The following is a 20,435-nucleotide window of genomic DNA, read 5'->3' as shown; positions in this document are numbered from 1 at the left end:
AACACCGACTTGAAGCTTTTTGCGAAGGTCTTGGCTTCATGGCTTCAACGGGTGCTGGGATCCCTGATTGATCCCGGATCAATTGGGCTTCATCCTGGTGAGGGAGGTGCGAGATGGGACTTTCAGGGCGCTGAACACGGTTCATGTGGCCAGATCGACAGGCCAGAGGATCCTGCTTTTGTCTATGGACGCGGAAAAGGCGTTCGACCGGGTGGCCTGGGATTTCATGTTTCAAACACTCCGAGCCTATGGTTTTGGTTGTTTCTGGCTCCACTGGATAACCGCTTTGTACTCTGACCCTTCGGAGAGGATGCGCGTGACTGACCCTTTCCAGATTTGTTACGGTACGCGACAGGGGTGCCCCTTGTCTCCACTTTTATTTGCCCTTTCCCTAGAGCCGTTCCTGCAATCCTGATCAGCGACAACCCCTGTATACATGGCTTAACTAGCTCAGGGCGGTCCTTCAATGTATCCGCATACGCGGATGACCTGCTCTTTACTTTGTCCCAGCCCTTGATCTCATTGCCAAACCTACGTAAGGAATTAGGAACATTTGGCCCCCTGTCCAATTTCAAAATTAATGCTGATAAGTCAGAGATCCTCAATGTAACTTTGTCCAAAGGAGAGGCGCAGATGGTTAGGGACTCGTTCTCCTATACTTGGGGATCTGGATTCCTAGCAATTTAGCCTTGGTGTATAATGAGAACTTCCCTGGATTATTCCCCAGATACGTAGTGACTTGCAGCGCTGGAGCTTTCCTCATGTTTCCTGGCTCAGGAAAATAAATGTGATAAAGATGTCCCAAGGATATTGTACCTATTCCAGACTCTCCCCATTGCCATTTTGAGGGGGTTCTTCTCGGAACTCAGCTCCATGGTTATCAGATTTATATGGGGGAGGGAGCCCTAGAATCAGTCACGCTGTTCTCACTCACCCAAAAGACAAAGGGGGCCTCACCCTACCAGACTTCGTGGCCTACTACCACGCGACGCATCTATTGTATATGCTGGAATGGCGGTTTAACCCATCAACCAAGCTCTGGATTGCTCTGGAACAGGCTTCAACACCTATACCCCTCTCGACCATTTTGGGACTTTGCCCTGGCACACTTCGGTCTCCAAGTGGGTCAAATCCGTCGGGGCTGGAACACAGTTATCTTGAGTCTCAGGGGCTGAGTCCTGACTCCCAGCTGTCAACCATTTGGGAGCGTGGTGGCCCGATTCCTTGCGAACGCATGCTCCCTGAAGGTAGGATCTCTTTGATGAGACATTTCCAGTACAATGAAATTGTGCCTCTCAAAATGCGAGCTTGGGTGTCTCGCGTGGGGGAGACTAGGGAGATGGAGGAGCTGCTTCACTTATCCTCCAATAGGATGGCTAGGTATACAGTGGTTTGGTCATGCTGGCTTGCCTTTTTGTCTTCTACGGACCTTAAAGAACTACTCCGCACCTGAGGAGTAGGACTCCCAGATCGACTGACCGCTTCCAGTGTGCTCAGCCTACTTCCCCTTGTCTTCCCCGTCTCTTCTCCTCCCTAGTCGTTCTCTTTTCTCTTCTGGGTTTCCCCTCTTTCTTCTTCTCTTCTCTTTTTCCCTTCCTTCCCCTGCCTCCCCCCCTCCTCCACCACCCCATATTTTATTTTTCTCAATATTTCTGCTACATTGGCTCTCAATGCTCCTCGGCACTGCCATGCCTTTTTTTTTTGAACCATTAAGGTATTGAGGATTGGAACAAACATGCAATTTACTTAGGGCTGGGTTTCTTTGGTTGTTTTTTTATATATATATAATAAGAACGGCTTAGACATTGAATGGCTGCACCACGTTTTATGGATTTTAATAACGATAAATTGTTTAGAATCAATATAAATATGTCATGCTGTTCTGTCTTAGAGATTTGTATTCACCATAAATACATGTAATGTTTAGGCCATCGTTGGTATTAACGTTATAACCTCCTGAATCAGGAATGAATCGTGAGTTGGAATAGCTATGAAGTGTACTTTGTATACTAGATACTTGACAATTTAGCAATATGTAACTGTTATAAGGATTGCACATAATTGTATATAGCACTGGATTAGGTTACTAACAGCCATGTTAAGGTATCTAGGATTGGAACAAACAAGTTATTTACTTATGGTTGCTTTTTTTTTGTTGTTGTTGAGTTTAAGCCTCGCTGGTCGACTCCAAAACCCTGCCACGGGATTGATTTGCTTATATTAGCTTTTCTTAGATCCCAGGACCGAGTTATTTTTTCTTTTCAAAGGAGATTAATACTGGTAGGGTCATGACTCAAAACAGAAGAGTCATGATCGTTAATTGTGGATATGCATAAGCCACGATTTTTGGCTCTTGCCATCTAGTTAGTTACCGAGGGAGTCGCCGTAGGGAAGAGAGTAGGAGCGGGATTATTTTTCTATTTTTGTCTAGATGATTAAATGCTTATGAATAAATGATCAGGGCCTCAATACACCGAATAAAAAAAACAGGGTTTATACTTTTAACTGTGTGATTGACACAGACTTGGATAAGAAATCACCTAATTCAAAAAGGTAGATAATAGGCTTAAAAAATACTCTAGAACACTGAACTCTGAATTTAAAAAAAATTATTTATATGATATATGGAGACTACAACACCCGGGAGAAAGAGAATTCACTCACTTTTCCAAAGTACACTGCTCTTACTCAAGCATTGATCTGATCCTGTGCTATCTGGCAACACAAAAACTGATTAACAAGATGGATATTAGAGAAAATGTGTGGTCTGACCACGGTCTTGCATTTTTTGATTTAAACATGTTCCTCGTGCAACCTGGCGTTTAGACGACCGTCTGCTATATAAAAAAGAAAATAGAACACTTATTGCAGAAGCAACAAAGAACTATTTTCAAGAAAATGTGACTAATGATATTTCAGCACAGACTATTTGGTGCGCTTATAAGGCTGTGATCAGATGCCACCGTATTAAAATGTAAAATATTCAACATAAAAAAATACATCCCTTCCAGATCTCTATATTAATATATACAGACTAACTAAAGAGAACAAAGTAGATCCAACAAATGAAAGATCAAGAGAAATTAAGACCATTCAGGATAATATTAACCAACAAGAATTAGAAGCAGTAATCAAAAATATTGAAAAACTTAAATTAAAATACAACCATAAAAACAATAGATCTGATAAGATCATGTCAAATAAGTTAAATAAATATATATATGTTTATTTATTTATTTATTTTTAAATCTCTACAACTATAGATTCAGAAAAGGAATATTTGATCCCAGAAGCTATTGCGGAAAGATTTAAGATATACTACCAAAAGCTTTACAATTTACCAAGTATAGCAACCCCAGATGATATCGGAACATACAAAAAAAAAAAAAAAAAATCCCCCAGATCGCGGAATATCAAAGAAAGCTTTTGAATGATCTAATTTCAATTGACGAGATATACACAGTAATAGAACGCTTATTCAAATACAAAACACCGGGCCCTGAGGATTTCGGGAGCTTTTTTTAAATAAAACTATGAAACCAATAATATCAAAATATGTAATGATAACTTTCAATGAAACGGCATCGAATGGAGTTCTACCAATTCTACCAATATTAAAAAAAGATAAGTCTTCCACTATTATAGCTAGCTATTGCCGCATATCATTAATCAATGTAGATGTTAAGCTGTAATCAGCCATTTTAGCGGATAGAATAAAGAAGGTTCTGTCATCCATAATCCATCAGGACCAGTTTAGTTTTGTCCCCGAGAGAGGCATAGAAAATAATACAAGATGACTGATTGATACTTTAGATGTAGCTATTATAAAGAAGATTCCCCTCTTGACCCTGTCTCTAGATGCTGAGAAAGCATTTGACAGGGTCGATTGGGGATACACGAGCCAAGTTATCGAGGCAATTGGTATTACAGGTTGGAAAGCCAAAGCTTTAAGAGCCTTGTACAATAGCGCTTCTGCTAGAGTAATAGCGATTGACTTATGGTCAAGCTGGTTCCAGTTGAAAAATGGCACCATACAAGGCTGCCCGCTATCTCCACATATTTTAACAACAAAACCTTTGGCAATTAATATAAAAAACAATGCAAAAATTAGAGGTTTCCCAGTAAACAATGAAGAAATATCTCACTGTATGCAGATGACATCATAATGACACTAACAGATCCATTAACATCCACAGAAGGATTCATCCAAGAAATAACTGAATACAGTAAAGTCTCAAACTATAAACTTAATATTCAAAAATCAATAGTCCAATTCAAGAACTCTATAAAGGAGAAAATCCTAAAAACGTATCAGCTTAACAACCAAAAAAAAGAGATCAGTTATTTTGGTATATAGATTCCAAAAAGGATTAATAAGACTATAGAAGTCTTGAATTTATTGAGAGATACAAATAAAATTTAAAAGAATGGAACCTGAAAGGCCTCTCATGGTGGGGTAGAAAAATCGCTTTAAAATCATACCTACTACCAAAATGGACCTATTTATTTCGACTAATACCTTTAGCAATTCCAACTAGTTGGCTGGAAATGGTGCAAACTAGCTTCAATAATTTCATATGGAAATGGAACAAAACTAGAACAAACATAGATCTACTAGCAAATAAGACAACACAAGGAGGGATAGGAGTCCCACAAATTAAATACACATATGAAGCATATATTTTGGTACATATTCTTAAAATGCATATAGATGCTTCTAAACAAGAAGGGTGGTACAAGATAGAGACAGACATCCGTGATCTGGGGGATCTAAATTTTATCATCTGTGGCAAACAAGATAAAATTAAAGCTTATTTGGAATATGGGAGCATGACTTTAAAACAAATAATTCCAATATGGCTGAAATTAAAAGTCGGATTGGGTTTAAAGAATGAAATAATAGGCTCAGTAGATATCAATATATTAGAAGAAAGTATAGAAGACATATCAATGGAAAACAAAGGAAATTAAAGTCATAAAGGATATATGTTATAAGAATGCAGTTAAACCTTCTCTCCAACTTAAAAAAGAATAAAATCTCTCTGATAATACTATATTTACTTATCTTAGAGTCAAAACATTTTTAAAAGATCATGCTATTTATGAGACAAACGATATCAATTCAAAGGTTATAGACATATTTAACCATGGGAAAATAAAAAAAGGGGCATCCAAATTCCTAGACTGTTTCCGAGATTGGAATAAGGATAAAAAAATCTAAAATTATAAAAAAAACGGTAAACAATGCTGGGAGTAGAAATAGATCAAATGGAATTGAATAAAGCCCTAAATAAAGTTAATAAGGTCACATGAGACTTATCCCCCATAGAAACTCAATACAAACTTTGTAACAAATGGTATCTAACTCCAATAAGATTATCACATATTTATCCTGATCAAACTAAACTATGCTGGAGATGCAATTTAGCTGAGGGCAAAAGGAGTAAGTTGGATTAATGGTTCATCTATAAAAACCAGAGAGGTCTGGGAGAAGATATCGAAAGAGTTTATACTATACATCAATAACCCTGATCATTTAATTTAAGAAATCAAAAGTAATTTAGATACTTGACGATCCTGCTCTCAATTCCCCTACTGCGAATTCCTAAAATAATTTGTCTTAGTGTTAATGTTTTCAATGTTTTTATGTCATGTTTGTACTTTTATACTGGAAAATCTAATAAACAAAGTAAAAAAAAAAAGTTATAATTTGATTCTAAATCAGCTAATTCCAGCATGGTTAAATTTAAAAAGAAGATTGGGTTTATGGAATAAAATCATTGGAAATGTCAAAGTGAGCATAATAGAACAGAGTATCGATGACTTATCTATTACTGACTGTAAAATGAAAGGAATAAAATATATTAGAGATTTACTCTCTAATAATACAGTTAAATCCTTTGCACAATTAAAAACTGAATTTAATTTACCAGACCACAATATATTTAAATATTTAAGAGTGAAAAATGTCCTAAAAATTCATGGTATTCTAAACAGAGAATCGACAAATACAAAAGCTATCTTTATATTAGAAAAAGGTTAAATTAAAAAAGGTGCATCAAGATTCCTTGATGCCCTTCAAGCTGATAATATCAAGGAAAAAACACAAAAACATAAAACAATGGGAAAAAATGCTAGGAGTTGAGATCGACAGATAACTGGAATAAGGCTTCCAATGACATCACTAAGATTACAGGAGACTTGTCCCTAACTGAAAAACATTTTAAGCTATGTAATAATTGGTATTTAACGCCTAACAGGTTATCTTATATTTACCTGCATCAATCCAACATATATTGGAGATGCAGAGTGGCTCAAGGCAATTATCTTCGCATGTGGTGGAAGTGCAGGAAAATCAAAACACAGATAAAATATCAAATAACCATGGAAGAAGGGGTAAGCTGGATATAATTGGCTCATCACTGAAAGTTAAAAATATGTGTAAGAAAATAAAGACAGAATGTAATCAAGTTCTGCAGGGACCCTGAACCTTCTAACCTTATGATTGTGACTTATTTTTTTTTTTTTTTTTATATATATTCTCCGTTTATTGGTAAATGACATAAAAATGCGATACACTGGGAAGTGAGTCAAAAAATTATCGTACAGACACATCTGAGGTATGATATAAAAAAAACAATGTAGCAATACAATATGAATGAGACGCCTGACAGGTAAAGGATCAGCAGAGACCATCATTAAGGACGCAATAACAAAAATTACAAGTATCTGTAATAACAGCCAATCACGTCAGGAAACCAGTAACATCACAATCCCGACTGAGTATCGAAATCAAGAAAGGATGGGTAAGACAATAAACAAAGCAAACATCAAACCAAAAACCAAAAGTTGGTGCGTGGCGTGCTGATCAGGCATGATAGGAGTTGGTGTCTGTCGACGTGTTGTGCTGTGAAATGGTCATTGGTCTCCCAATTAGAATAAAGGAAGCAGCTAGAGAGAAGAAATGAGTGCGGGAGCAAGTCAGGAGATAAGGGATACCTGAAGTATAGTGTGAAAATGTTCTATATATTGACACCCAGAATAGCAATGCAGGTGGGAGAGGCAACAAAATCCTGCCAAGGGAGACGCTTTAAATTGTTTTTGCTGCCCCAACCCTTCGAGGACATAGTCAGACTTTCCATCTGACATACAAATGACATTCTGTTGAGCCATGCCCCAATAGGGGGTGCTCTGGGTTGACTCTAGAACCGGGGGTTACAGACTTTGCGGTGCTAATTATGTGGAAGGTAAGAGAACCTTTATATCTCCCATAAGATATATTGTTGTGGTGTAGGAGGAATGCTGCAGGACAGGGCTGGAAGTCCAGGTCCCCAACATTATGAACATCTTATCCCAAAATGCCTGGATAAGGGGGGCAGGACCACCAAAGGTGTATGTAGGTACCCGGAGCAGACCCGCAGCGCCAGCAGAGAGATGACACCTGCGGGAGAAAGTGATATAGTTCATCTGGCACCTTGTACCACCTGACTAGCAGTTTAAAGGCTGATTCCTGAATTTTACTAGAGAGTGAGCCTTTATGTGTCAGTAGGAGAATCTTGTCCCAATCCTCCGATTCCAGGCCAACTCCCAAATCCTGTTCCCATAGGCTCATATAATACGGTTTCGTAGTGAGTATTAGGGAGGCATAAAGTTGCGATAGAAGATGTTTGGGTTCGTCGTTGGCCATACATAACCTCTCCAGGGGGGAAAGTGGCCTGTTCATATTAGGGTCTGAGAGTAAGGGGGTAACAAAATGTTTGAGTTGATGGAAAAGAAATTGGAGACGGAACGTGGCAGGGGCATTGAGTGATAAGTCCTTAGAGTCTGTTGGTTAGCCGGAGTTAGAGGGCGTAGGGAGTTGCGGTCCATGCCCGGTGCAAAGTCGGGGTTGTCAGTCAGGGGTAGAAGCGGGCTGGGGAAGGGTACAATGGGCTGGCCTCTGATAGATCTCCGCAGCACTTTCAGAGTGGGGGCGATAAGGGGATGGCCGGGCACTAAGGGACGTCGGTGTCGTGCGTGGAGCCAGGGGACGTTGGAGATAGGTAGCGGGAAGAAATGGTTTTCAATATACAACCATGGTTTGGGCGTGAAACGGGAACATTCCACTACCATCCGTAAATGAGTTGCGATCCAATATAGTTCAATGTCAGGGAGTCCCATACCCCCCACTGTTGCGGTCGAGTCAAGTGTGTAAAGGCCAGTCTAGCCTGTTTACCTCAAAACAAAGAAATAAAGTGCTGCGCAAAATTTACAAACGACTCCACAATATGTGCGCAAATTAAATTAAATAATACTTAAATTCATTATAGTGGATTCTTCAATAGTTTCCTCTGTTGGGAAGCCCATAGAGCCCCTTCTGGGGAATGGAGTTTCTTCTTTGTACCGGTGTACCAGAAAAGACCGGAGGAGAAAGAGTTAAAAAAAAAGTAGTAGCTTTAATATAAATAAAAAAGTAATATCTTACATATAAGAATACTTTAACGCTCCCGTGGAAAGGACCGGAATAATGCTGTGTTGTAGCAGTAACAGCTTGGTTCTCACAGGATTCCTCTGTGTCCACTTCCTCAATGGGCGTATTCAGCACAACGCGTTTCACCAATCGGCTTCCTCAGGTGCATAGTCTCTCCACCTCCAGTCTTCCCATTTATAGAGCCATTAACATATGTAATTATTTCTCTACCGATCACTTGATTAATTGAGTCCATTAACCCCTTCTTTACAAAATCATTCAATTACCATAAAAATATAATTAATAGATAAAACACGTAAAAAATACCAGTGCTCTACATGAGGTCATCACATATGAAATAGCCACAGATATATCATACAGGTCTTTTGACGCAAATAATTACATATGTTCATAAAGTGCTGCATAACGTGGAAAAGGTTAATAATTATAGCAGAGAACTGGTGTTGCAATGGTTAATTTAAAGTGCAAACTGCTTCAAAGTCTGCCCGTTTATACACATAACCTGCATACACATAGCAGCATAAAACTTTACTACTCGTTTTATCACAATAAAATACTGAGTCACGAATAAACACATCTAACTAATACAGCATTGGTGACTAACTCAAAAATACTGCGCAATTGAATATATCAAAGAATGTGTAAATATTCTGAGATAGAATTCCTGCAGAAAAAGGAAAGAATGGAGAAGGCAGTATCAGAGCTCAAAAAATCATAAAAAATTAAACAAGTCAAAGTCTTGGTTGAGTCCAAATGGATGTAATGCTTTTAGTTGGTAGACCCACCGCATCTCCTCCTGACCTATCCTTCTGATAAAATCACCCCCCCCCTCCAGCTTCTAGTGACGGCATAGATTCTCATGAAACTCAGGTCTCTAGGATTACATTGATGGTAGCTGCCAAAGTGAGCAGACACACTGTGTTTACCACATCCCTTTCTAATATTTCGCACGTGTTCACCAATTCGGACATGTATTGGTCTAATGGTGCGGCCTACATACTGCAGTCCACACTTACAACTCAATATATAAATAACATTTCTCGTATGGCAGGTGATAATTGTTTTTATAGGGAATTCTTTATTGGTTCTAAAGGATTTGACCAGCAATTCTGGTTTGTTATATTGTAAGCTGGTGCTAGTGCATGCTAAGCATGTACCACACCTATAGAAACCTTTTCCCCAATTTAAGAAGTGTTTTGGTGTTTTAATGTTGGTGCCTACACTACATAGACTGCTATTGATGTTTTTAGCTCCCCTAAATACTATCCGTGGATCTCGTGACAAAATTTTAGATAACTCTTTGTCTTCAAACAGTAAATGCCAATGTTTGGAAACAATTCTTTTTACATGGCGATGACTTTTATTAAAATCTAGAATCAGTGTAGTCTCTGACCCTAAACCAATATCTGGTTTGGTTGTGGTATCCAGTAGAGCCGCCTGTTCTATTGGGTCTACCTCCCTGGCGGCTTTTTTAATTACTTCATGGGGGTAACCTTTTTTAGAAAGATCTTGCATAATCTTTTTGGACTGCTGTTTATACATTACTTCATCACTGCGATTTCTTTTAATTCTGGTGAGTTGACTTTTTGGAATTCCTGATAGGCAGGGTCCAGAATAGGAGGCGAAACAAGGCCGTTGAACCGGTAGGGATTTTTAATTTATCTCAGTACACTTTGAAACTACAAAGATGAAATTAAATTATTAAATAGGGAATTAAAGTTTGCCCCCACATGTAATCTCAATGCATTTAACACTTATATTGACATACACAGGAAGATCATTTCTAGGAAGATCATTTGCTCTGGAAAAAACCTTGTCTTACAATCGTATTGCATAAAATTTACAAGGACCTAACGCACCCCCCGGGGCGTCCAATAGTCTCTGGCATTGGCTCTATATCAGCCAATCTGTCACAATATGTGGACATTTGCCTACAACCCCTGGTTAAAAAAAACCCTGCCTATTTAAAAGACACTCCTGACATATTAAGGTTATTGAAAAAGATACATTGGAAGGATTCTTATATTTTGGTCACGTGTGACGTGTCATCCTTGTATATAAACATATCCCACGAAAGGGGCACTACAGCAGTCAAGTACTTCCTTGATAAGGATACCACATTCCCAGAGGCACAGAAAGTTTATTCTTAATGCCATTACATGGCTTTTACAGAATAATTATTTTAAATATGAGGACACTTTTTATTTGCAATGCCGGGGCACGGCTATGGGCACCCGCTTTGCTCCCAGCTATGCAAATCTCTTCATGTCCCATTGGGAGGACATGCATGTTTTTTCTTCGCACGGCTGGGAGCAGAGCTTGGTGTCCTACAAACGTTTTATAGACGATATGTTTTTTATATGGGATGGCCTTGAAACTGACCTGATTGAATTTTTAGCTTATTTGAATAGGAATACATGGGGCATAAATATAACTACGCAATACAGTCCCTTGGAAATAGACTTTTTGGATCTTCATATTTATATAGAAGATGCCACTTTAAAAACAATGACACACTTTAAAAAGGTTGATGTGAGCATGTACTTTTCAGTAGTGGACACTACACCCCCTGGCTATCAGGAATTCCAAAAAGTCAACTCACCAGAATTAAAAGAAATTGCAGTGATGAAGTAATGTATAAACAACAGTCCAAAAGGATTATGCAAGATCTTTCTAAAAAAGGTTACCCCCATGAAGTAATTGAAAAAGCCACCAGGGAGGTAGACCCAATAGAACAGGCGGCTCTACTGGATACCATAACCAAACCAGATATTGGTTTAGGGTCAGAGACTGCACTAATTCTAGATTTTAATAAAAGTCATCGCCATGTAAAAAGAATTGTTTCCAAACATTGGCATTTACTGTTTGAAGACAAAGAGTTATCTAAAATTTTGTCACGTGATCCACGGATAGTATTTAGGGGACCTAAAAACACCAATAGCAGTCTATGTAGTGTAGGCACCAACATTAAAACACCAAAACACTTCTTAAATTGGGGAAAAGGTTTCTATAGGTGTGGTACATGCTTAGCATGCACGAGCACCAGCTTACAATATAACAAACCAGAATTGCTGGTCAAATCCTTTAAAACCAATAAAGAATTCCCTATAAAAACAATTATCACCTGCCATACGAGAAATGTTATTTATATATTGAGTTGTAAGTGTGGACTACAGTATGTAGGCCGCACCATTAGACCATTACATGTCCGAATTGGTGAGCACATGCGAAATATTAGAAAGGGATGTGGTAAACACAGTGTGTCTGCTCACTTTGGCAGCTACCATCAATGTAATCATAGAGACCTGAGTTTCATGTGAATCTATGCCGTCACTAGAAACTGGAGGGGGGGGGGTGATTTTATCAGAAGGATAGGTCAGGAGGAGATGCGGTGGGTCTACCAACTAAAAACATTACATCCATTTGGACTTAACCAAGACTTTGACTTGTTTAATTTTTTAGGATTTTTTGAGCTCTGATACTGCTTTCTCCATTCTTTCCTTTTTCTGCAGGAATTCTATCCCAGAATATTTACACATTCTTTGATATATTCAATTGCGCAGTATTTTTGAGTTAGTCACCAATGCTGTATTAGTTACATGTGTTTATTCGTGACTCAGTATTTTATTGTGATAAAACGAGTAGTAAAGTTTTATGCTGCTATGTGTATGCAGGTTATGTGTATAAACAGGCAGGCTTTGAAGTAGTTTGCACTTTAAATTAACCATTGCAACACCAGTACTCTGCTATAATTATTAACCTTTTGCACGTTATGCATCACTTTATGAAGATATGTAATTATTTGCGTCAAAAGACCTGTATGATATATTTGTGGCTATTTCATATGTGATGACCTCATTTAGAACACTGGTATTTTTTATGTGTTTTATCTATTAATTATATTTTTATGGTAATTGAGTGATTTTGTAAAGAAGGGGTTAATGGACTCAATCAAGAGATCGGTAAAGAATAGGTTAATGGCTCTATAAACGGGAAGACTGGAGGTGGAGAGACTATGCACCTGAGGAAGCCGATTGGTGAAACGCGTTGTGCTGAATACGCCCATTGAGGAAGTGGACACAGAGGAATCCTGTGAGAACCAAGCTGTTACTGCTACAACACAGCATTATTCCGGTCCTTTCCACGGGAGCGTTAAAGTATTCTTATATGTAAGATATTACTTTTTTATTTATATTAAAGCTACTACTTTATTTATTTATTTATTTTTTTTTAACTCTTTCTCCTCCGGTCTTTTCTGGTACACCGGTACAAAGAAGAAACTCCATTCCCCAGAAGGGGCTCTATGGGCTTCCCAACAAAGGAACCTATTGAAGAATCCACTTTAATGAATTTAAGTATTATTTAATTTAATTTCCGCACATATTGTGGTGTCGTTTGTAAATTTTGCGCAGCACTTTATTTCTTTGTTTTGTGTATTATCTTTTACACACTTGTGGTCAGTGTGTTGGTTCTGCAGCACCAAGGTATTATACTTGTTTAAGTTGTGTCATTACACCAGATATCTGGCATTTTTATTTTAAGCGCTGAATTGAATATCACTCTTTTCTTTAGCCTGTTTACCTCCCCATATGTAATTACGGAAAGCTTTGTGACACGCTTTGAAGAAGGATTTTGGCAAGTAGATGGGCAAAGATTGTATTAAATATAGGAGATTAGGAAGGATATTCATTTTAACTACACCCATTCTACCGAACCATGATATGTGTGTATATGCCCATCTGTGTAGGTCAGTTGTGATCGAAGAGAGAAGGGGCCAGTAGTTTAATGAGGCTAATTGGGAGATGTCCGATGGGAGTTGTAACCCCAGGTAATGTAAGGAAGTCGCGCACCATCGAAAAGGGAACGTAGCTTTGATTTTTTGTTCTATGGCGGGAGGAATATTAAAACTAAAGATTTCGGACTTCTGAATGTTAATTTTGTAGTTTGAGAAGATACGGAAGTGATTCAATTCCGAGACTATGCGGGAGAGGGAAGTTAGTGGCTCTTGGATCATGAATAACATATAGTCTGCATATACCGAAAGTTTATGGACCCACTCGTGTACCTCGTGTACCTTCATCCCAAGAATCTCATCATTGTCACGTAGAGCGTTAGTTAAAGGCTCCAGTGCTAGAATGAAAAGGGAGATAATGGGCAGCCCTGACGGGTGCCATTGGATAGGATGAATTGTTCTGAGAGAGAGCCATTAACTCTAATCCGGGCCGACGGGGCAGTGTATAAAGTGCCAACTAGGTTTAGGAAGGTAGGGCCCAGGCCAACTCCACGTAACACCCAAAACAGTTAGGGCCAGGCCACCCTGTCTAAGGCTTTTTCTGCGTCCATTGACACTAAAGCGAAGGGGGCATCAGAGTGCTTTGCCATGGACAAAAGGTTAATGACCCTCATGGTGTTTTCTCCCGACCTGTAACAAAGCCCACTTGGTCCAGGTGGATCAAGGTCGGGAGAAAGGGCTGTAGCCTGGTGGCCAGTATTTTCGCTAGGATCTTAAGATCCACATTAAGCAGGGATATTGGGCGAGTTTAGGGTTTAGGGATGACTGTTATGTGTGCAAGGTTCGATTGGGAGTCCATGGGGCGACTGGTGGCAAGGTCGTTGAAAAACGTGACTAATTGTGGAACAAAAGGCACACAGCCCACTTGGAAGGGCACGAAAGGTACACAGCCCGCTTGGAAAGGAACGAAAGGCACACAGCCCGCTTGGAAAGGAACCAAAGGCACACAGCCCGCTTGGAAAGGAACGAAAGGCACACAAGGCACACAGCCCGCTTGGAAAGGAACGAAAGGCACACAGCCCGCTTGGAAGGGCACGAAAGGCACACAGCCTGCTTGGAAGGGCACGAAAGGCACACAGCCCGCTTGGAAAGGAACGAAAGGCACACAGCCCGCTTGGAAAGGAACCAAAGACACACAGCCCGCTTGGAAAGGAACCAAAGGCACACAGCCCGCTTGGAAAGGAACGAAAGGCACACAGCCCGCTTGGAAGGGCACGAAAGGCACACAGCCCGCTTGGAAGGGCACGAAAGGCACACAGCCCGCTTGGAAAGGAACGAAAGGCACACAGCCCGCTTGGAAAGGAACGAAAGGCACACAGCCCGCTTGGAAGGGCACGAAAGGCACACAGCCCGCTTGGAAGGGCACGAAAGGCACACAGCCGGCTTGGACAGGACACAAAGCAGGTAATCCACTTGATCAGGACACAAAGCAGATAACCAGGACCGGTACAGATGCAGAGCCACAGCAGAAAGGTCCACAGACTTCAATACAAAGACCCTGACTGAAGGGCAGGTTCATAAAGGCAGGATAATCCAGGTAACAAGCCCCAGCTGGATGTATTGACTAGGGCTCAACCCAGGTAACAAGGCACACCTGATCCCAGTAATTGAGTTCTGAGTGCTCCAGAGGGCGGATGGTGGCCACTAGTGGTAGCAGATTTATATACCACAGGTATGAAAAAGCCATGGTTCAGGCAGCAAAAAAGTGGTTCCTGACAATTATTTAGATACCAATGGTAGAGGAATGTAATAGGGGCAGGTGATAATGTGAAATAAATAAAACGTCAATTTGAGTGCAACGATTATCAGGTGTCGAATAAAACGTATAATCTCGACCCGAAGGATGGAGAGCCCTCCAATAGTCAATTAGTTGGGAAACATGTAAACGACGTTTCACTTTTTTGATCTGTGTGAAGGGGATGTGGGATCTTCCAGTAGAGCAGTCTTTACGGGGGTCTAAGACCATATTTAGGTCTCACCCAAAGACGGTAAGGCCTTCCTGGTAGTCCGCTAGGCGGGATAAGAGGGTTTGTAGGAAAGGGACTTGGTTCCTATTAGGAGCATACGCGTTGGCCAGGGTAACCTTCTGTTGACCTATATATCCCTTGATAAACATACCCCTGCCCTCCTTATCTCTCCAGATGTCCAGGAGTTGGAAAGGAACTGACTTATGTATTAGAATCGCCACTCTGGTTTTAGAATCACGAGAGCTTGCGAGAAATGCGGTGTGGAAATATCTCTTAGTTAGTCTGAATTCTCTTGTGGCAGAAAAGTGAGTTTCCTGGAGGAAAGCAATATGTGTTTTCAGTGATAGAAGGACATATAGCAGTTTGGAACGTTGTTGGTGTTTATTTAGTCCCCTAACATTCAGGGATGTGAATTTAAGGAGTTCTAACGCCATAAGACACGGGAGGTAGAGGAAGCATTAAGGCCGTCAGCAGCACACCAAAGCACCACAACAGTGTGTAAGTGAACACAACATAAAACATCATGTGATAACGAGAAACGAAAAACAGAATGAGAAAAAAAATTACTGTCAAGATGCGACAGTAATACTACACAGTTGAGCCTACCTTCACAAGAGCCGGCTGACCCTGACTGTTCCTGGTCAGTGGTCTGGGCTAGGGACCTACTTTCAGGTCTGATGGCTCAATTCCCGATGCATTAGCCATTAGACCTGAAAGTAGGTCCCTAGCCCAGACCACTGACCGGGCGAAGTTCAGCACGAGAGGTTGGGCAGGTTGGAGAAGCAGGTCTCTTCGGCTAGGAGATCAGACGTCCGTAGCAGGATCGGGTCGGCGTAGCAGTCCGGAAGGCTGCATCGTCCGAGGGTAATCCCGAGGAGTCCCGTATTCCGATGGAGAATGCAGCGTCCCGCAGCGGTGCTAAAGAACCATGAGACGGTGGACGGTCGCATACAAAAAAATATATATATATATATATATATATATATTTTTGTATATGCTGGAACAGGTGGCGGGCTTCAACTCCAAAATGCTTAGGAGGAAGAGGGTCCAGGTAATTTCTGGTGTTTACGTAGTTGTTGTTTAGGTGACCATGATGAGGTCTGATCGTACAGACGGTCAGGAGCAGCGTATATTAGTTCCCAGTCCGGGATAGTGATCGGTGGTAGCCCGAGTTGTTCTAAGAATTTGGGTATATCCGAGGCTTGGCAGATCACATAGGTGTCGGTGTTTGTACGTGCAATCAGCGCGAACGGGAAAGCCCATTGATATGGGATGTTCGCCGACCTCAGGCCAGTCGTCAAAGGCTTCAGGAGACGTCGCATGTTCAAGGTAGATGGAGATAAATCTGGAAATATAAGCACCGTGTGCTTTTGCCAGATAACAGCATCCCCGGATCTACAACCTCGTAAGATGGAATCCTTCGTCGGGTTATCATGTATTCTGCAGATGATATCCCTCAGAGGTTGGTCGTTAGGATGTCGAGATCGGAGGGCCCGATGAGCTCTGTCAAATTTGATTAGAGATTCTAACGTGCAATGAAGAATAGTGTTAAAAATCTCCCGCAGACCCGCAGGGATGTCGGCATGGTCTACTGTTTCAGGGACACCACGTACCCTGAGGTTATTCCTTCGACCTCTATTATCGAGGTCCTCTAAGCGCCTGGATAGTTGCACTATTGTGTTCTTCTGGTCGGCCAAGTGGGAGTTCAGTAAATCCACCGTCTTGCAGATCTCTGAGTTGGCGTTCTCAAGCATCTCCACATGGTCGCCTATCTGACAAACGTCCGATTTGATTTCCGAGAGGTCAGAGCTAATGTTTCGTGTCGCTGCTTCAATAATTTCGGATATGTCCTATTTTGTAGGTAATTGTTTTCAGGATGTCCTGCCAGTCAACGTGCGAGCGGTAGGAGAGGTCCAAGTAAGGCCCCGAGCACGTGTCTTCCGAGATAGCGCTGCTTGGACTAGCAGGTGGGGACGCGGCCTTCATGGCAAGCGAGTTGCGGGAGTCCTAGTCCGCTGTGCCCTGGAAGAACGCTCTGACCGAGGTATGAAGCATCTTCTCCTTTGCCTCCTGTGTTCGCGGAGTGGCAGCCACCTCATTTGATTTGCCCATGGTGCGTTTTCACCAGTACTGTGAACAAAATATGTAGAGGGTCGAGGGAGCTCTAGGTTCACGCGTCCATCTTGGTAGGCAGTTGGCCACGCCCCCTTATGATTGTGACTTAACTCCTACTCTCTCAATTAGTCCCACATGCCTCCCTAGTTTCACATAAAGTATACAATTACTAATTAGATATTATATTATACAAATATGTGTTTATTTATGGGGGGGTTGTTTTGTTTTCTATGTGTGTTTCCTTTGCGTTTTTTTATTTTATTTTATTTTTTCTTATGTACTTTGTGTCAGAGGAGAAAAAAAGAAAATGGAATAATATTTAATAAAGAATATTGAAAAAACTAAAATTTAAAAAAGTGTTACCGCTCTTTCTTGAAAATATTTCTTAAAAGCAGATGGTATGCTCTGCAGGTCGGAAAGAACAATGATGATACACAACAAAAAAAATAATATATCTTACCATTTGGGGTCTGATTGATGCGGTCTGATGAAAAGTTTGTCCAACTGGGCTAAAACCACCTGTGAAAAACACAGGTCATTTACTTTTTTTCATGTTCCCATTTGCACTTCAAAAACATTAGACTGCCTCTGGATATGTTTAACGATGACCTACTTTGAAATGTTTTAGCATAATATTTGCAGCTTTCATGCATATAGGAGCAACACGGAGGAGTAATTTCAGGCAAAAATTACCAAGAGGAGCCTTGAAGAAGCACAAACACAAGTGGTCCCTAAATACATATAAAAACAAATTCTATTGGGGGGACATGTGTCTTCCTCAACCTCTGGTCCTCTACCAGAGGCCTGGGAGTTTGAGGGTTCTGAGCAGTATCTTAGCTGTTCCTAGCACTGCACTCTTCTAGACAAAGTGTAGTCAAAGCCCTGAGTGCTCCCATGACCGCTAGCACCACTTTAGCATTCACTCTCCTGGCACTTCTCCAGCTTTTCATACCTTCTTCCTAGTGTTGCTCTCAATTGGCACCGCTACATCTATCATCACCGTCTTCTGGTCCTTGTCTTCCACCACAATGTCGGGTAGATTGGCCAGTACCTGCTTGTCTGTCTTGATCTGGAAGTCCCGCAGGATCTTAGCCCCCCTATTCTCCAGAACCTTCTGTGGAATCTCCCATTTTGGACATAGGTGGCTTTAGCCCATACTCTGTGCAGATATTCCTGTACAGAATGCCAACTACTTGGTTGTGCCGTTCAGTGTATGCTGTTTCTACAAGCATCTTAAACCCCTGGCACTATGTGTAGGGCTGTCTCAGAAGCCTCTTCACATAGCCTGCACCTTGGGTCCTGTCTGGTGCAGTAAATGCCTGCCTCTATAGATCTGGTGCTTAGTGTCTGCTCTAGTGCTGCCATTATTAGTGCTGTCTTTGAGCCCAGCCCTGTCCAGCCACTGTTAGGATTTCCCAACGTCAGCCACCTCTGCTATTTATCGATGGTACATCCCATGCAGGGTCTTGTCTTGCCGTAGTGCTTCCTCTACTTGATCTTCCTTGCGAACGTTGCTGGTTCAGGCATTCTCTCAGCACCTCATCTTTGGGTGCCATCTTACTGATGTACTCCTTGATGCTCTTGGCTTCATCCAGGCTTTAACACTTACTAGTCCCTATCCGCCTACTTTTTGGCTGGTGTACAGTCTCTGGGTGTTGGAGGGTGGAAACCTGCGTACATTGTGAGTAACTTCTGGGTCTTCATGTCAGCAGCCTCCGTGTCCTCCATAGCCAGCTCACTATGCCGGCAGGGTATCCAATAACTGGCAGAGCGTATGTGTTGATGGCATGGATCTTATTCTTCCCATTGAGCTGGCTCTTCAGGATCTGCCATATACTTTGGTGGGTCAATATGTCCTTCCAGTACGCTTAGGTTTTGCTGTTACTCTGTTGTTGCAGTGCAATTGAGTGTACACCTTGGATGGTTCTTTGGAGAACAGAGCGTTTATCTCCTTAGTCTGGTAGCCAGTGCTGTGAGTATTTTCCAATTACGTCAGTCTTATTCTTAACCTTCACACCCTTCTGCAGTTCTAACAGCTGGCTAACTTCTCCCCAACTTGCCTTGATCTTGTCTTCCAATGTCATTTTCCACGAAGGGTATGTTCCTTTTTCCTTCCTGAGTGTGTAGTCACACATTTCCAGGATTACAGCAGCTGTAGGGTATACCAGTTCATTTGTCTAACTTATAGTGGCAGTAGAGATGGCATCTTCTGGCATACTAGGTGATGGTCCTTCTCCTCTGATCCTTGGGAATCAATCTCGAGGGTTGACTGTAGCTAGTTTATCCATGATCGTATGCCTCATCTCAGCTTCTGTGTTCTGTAATGGCAGATAATGAATGTGATGGAACCCTCCATCACAGGGGCCCCTGTAGAGGCCTGACTGCCAGCCTCCTCCCTATGGACTATGGGCCCTGACTTTGTAAAGACCTCTGTGGCTACCCCCAGCAGTATCTCATCCCATCACTTGCTGAGGGGATTATTTCTGACAGACAGCCAGGATCTGCAACCACGGAGTGACCGCCATTGTTTTACTTTAATGTGGTATAAATCAGTCTCCCCCCCCCTTTCTACCACTACAGACATTTACCCCGACCAAACCGTGGAACTGGTTTCAGACAGTAATAGATAGTGGAGGTTGGAACCCTATTGTACTGTTAATCCCTTTACTGCCCCTGTTGTCTCTGGGAGGCAGATAAAGGGGGCGGTTTGTATCCCAATATCTTGTTTTATGTTAATGTGTGTTTTGCTGGATATATCCAGCCCTGTGTGTCTAAAATAAAGTCGTCTTTGTTTTGGTTTACACCCTACACCGAGTCTCAGCTAGTGACTGGGAAACCGGGGAAAGAGTGTGTTGTCCCAGGCTAAGGGAGCACAAGTGAGCGGAGATAGTCGGTTGGACTAGCCAGATCCGTGACAATGAAGTTTTAGCTTCTGGTGTCAGCCACACAGTTTGTTGATCTTCTGCATCTGTGGGACTCTTTGTACTGTGCAGTTGGTCAATCTCACGCTGTGAGAGCAACTTTCTCTTCACTATCTTATAGTGCAGGGGTGTCCAACCTGCGGCCCTCCAGCTGCTGCAGGACTACATCT

The 20,435-nt window shown here is 41.5% G+C and overlaps 1 protein-coding gene across 2 annotated transcripts in view; it reads right to left on the bottom strand.

The window, feature by feature from the left end:
- Positions 1-20,435, bottom strand: part of AHI1 (Abelson helper integration site 1) — a 263,073-nt gene that overhangs the window by 77,035 nt on the left and 165,603 nt on the right. For both annotated transcript variants that reach the window (XM_053460103.1, XM_053460102.1), the window contains one exon: positions 17,805-17,863. In XM_053460103.1, the coding sequence (XP_053316078.1) occupies positions 17,805-17,863 (59 nt within the window). The remainder of the gene's footprint in view (positions 1-17,804; positions 17,864-20,435) is intronic.

Source organism: Spea bombifrons, chromosome 3, assembly GCF_027358695.1.
Source record: "Spea bombifrons isolate aSpeBom1 chromosome 3, aSpeBom1.2.pri, whole genome shotgun sequence".
In the NCBI taxonomy this organism is placed as follows: domain Eukaryota; kingdom Metazoa; phylum Chordata; class Amphibia; order Anura; family Pelobatidae; genus Spea; species Spea bombifrons.
The sequence above is the reverse complement of the archived record's forward strand: the minus strand, read 5'-3'. Positions and strand labels throughout refer to the sequence as shown.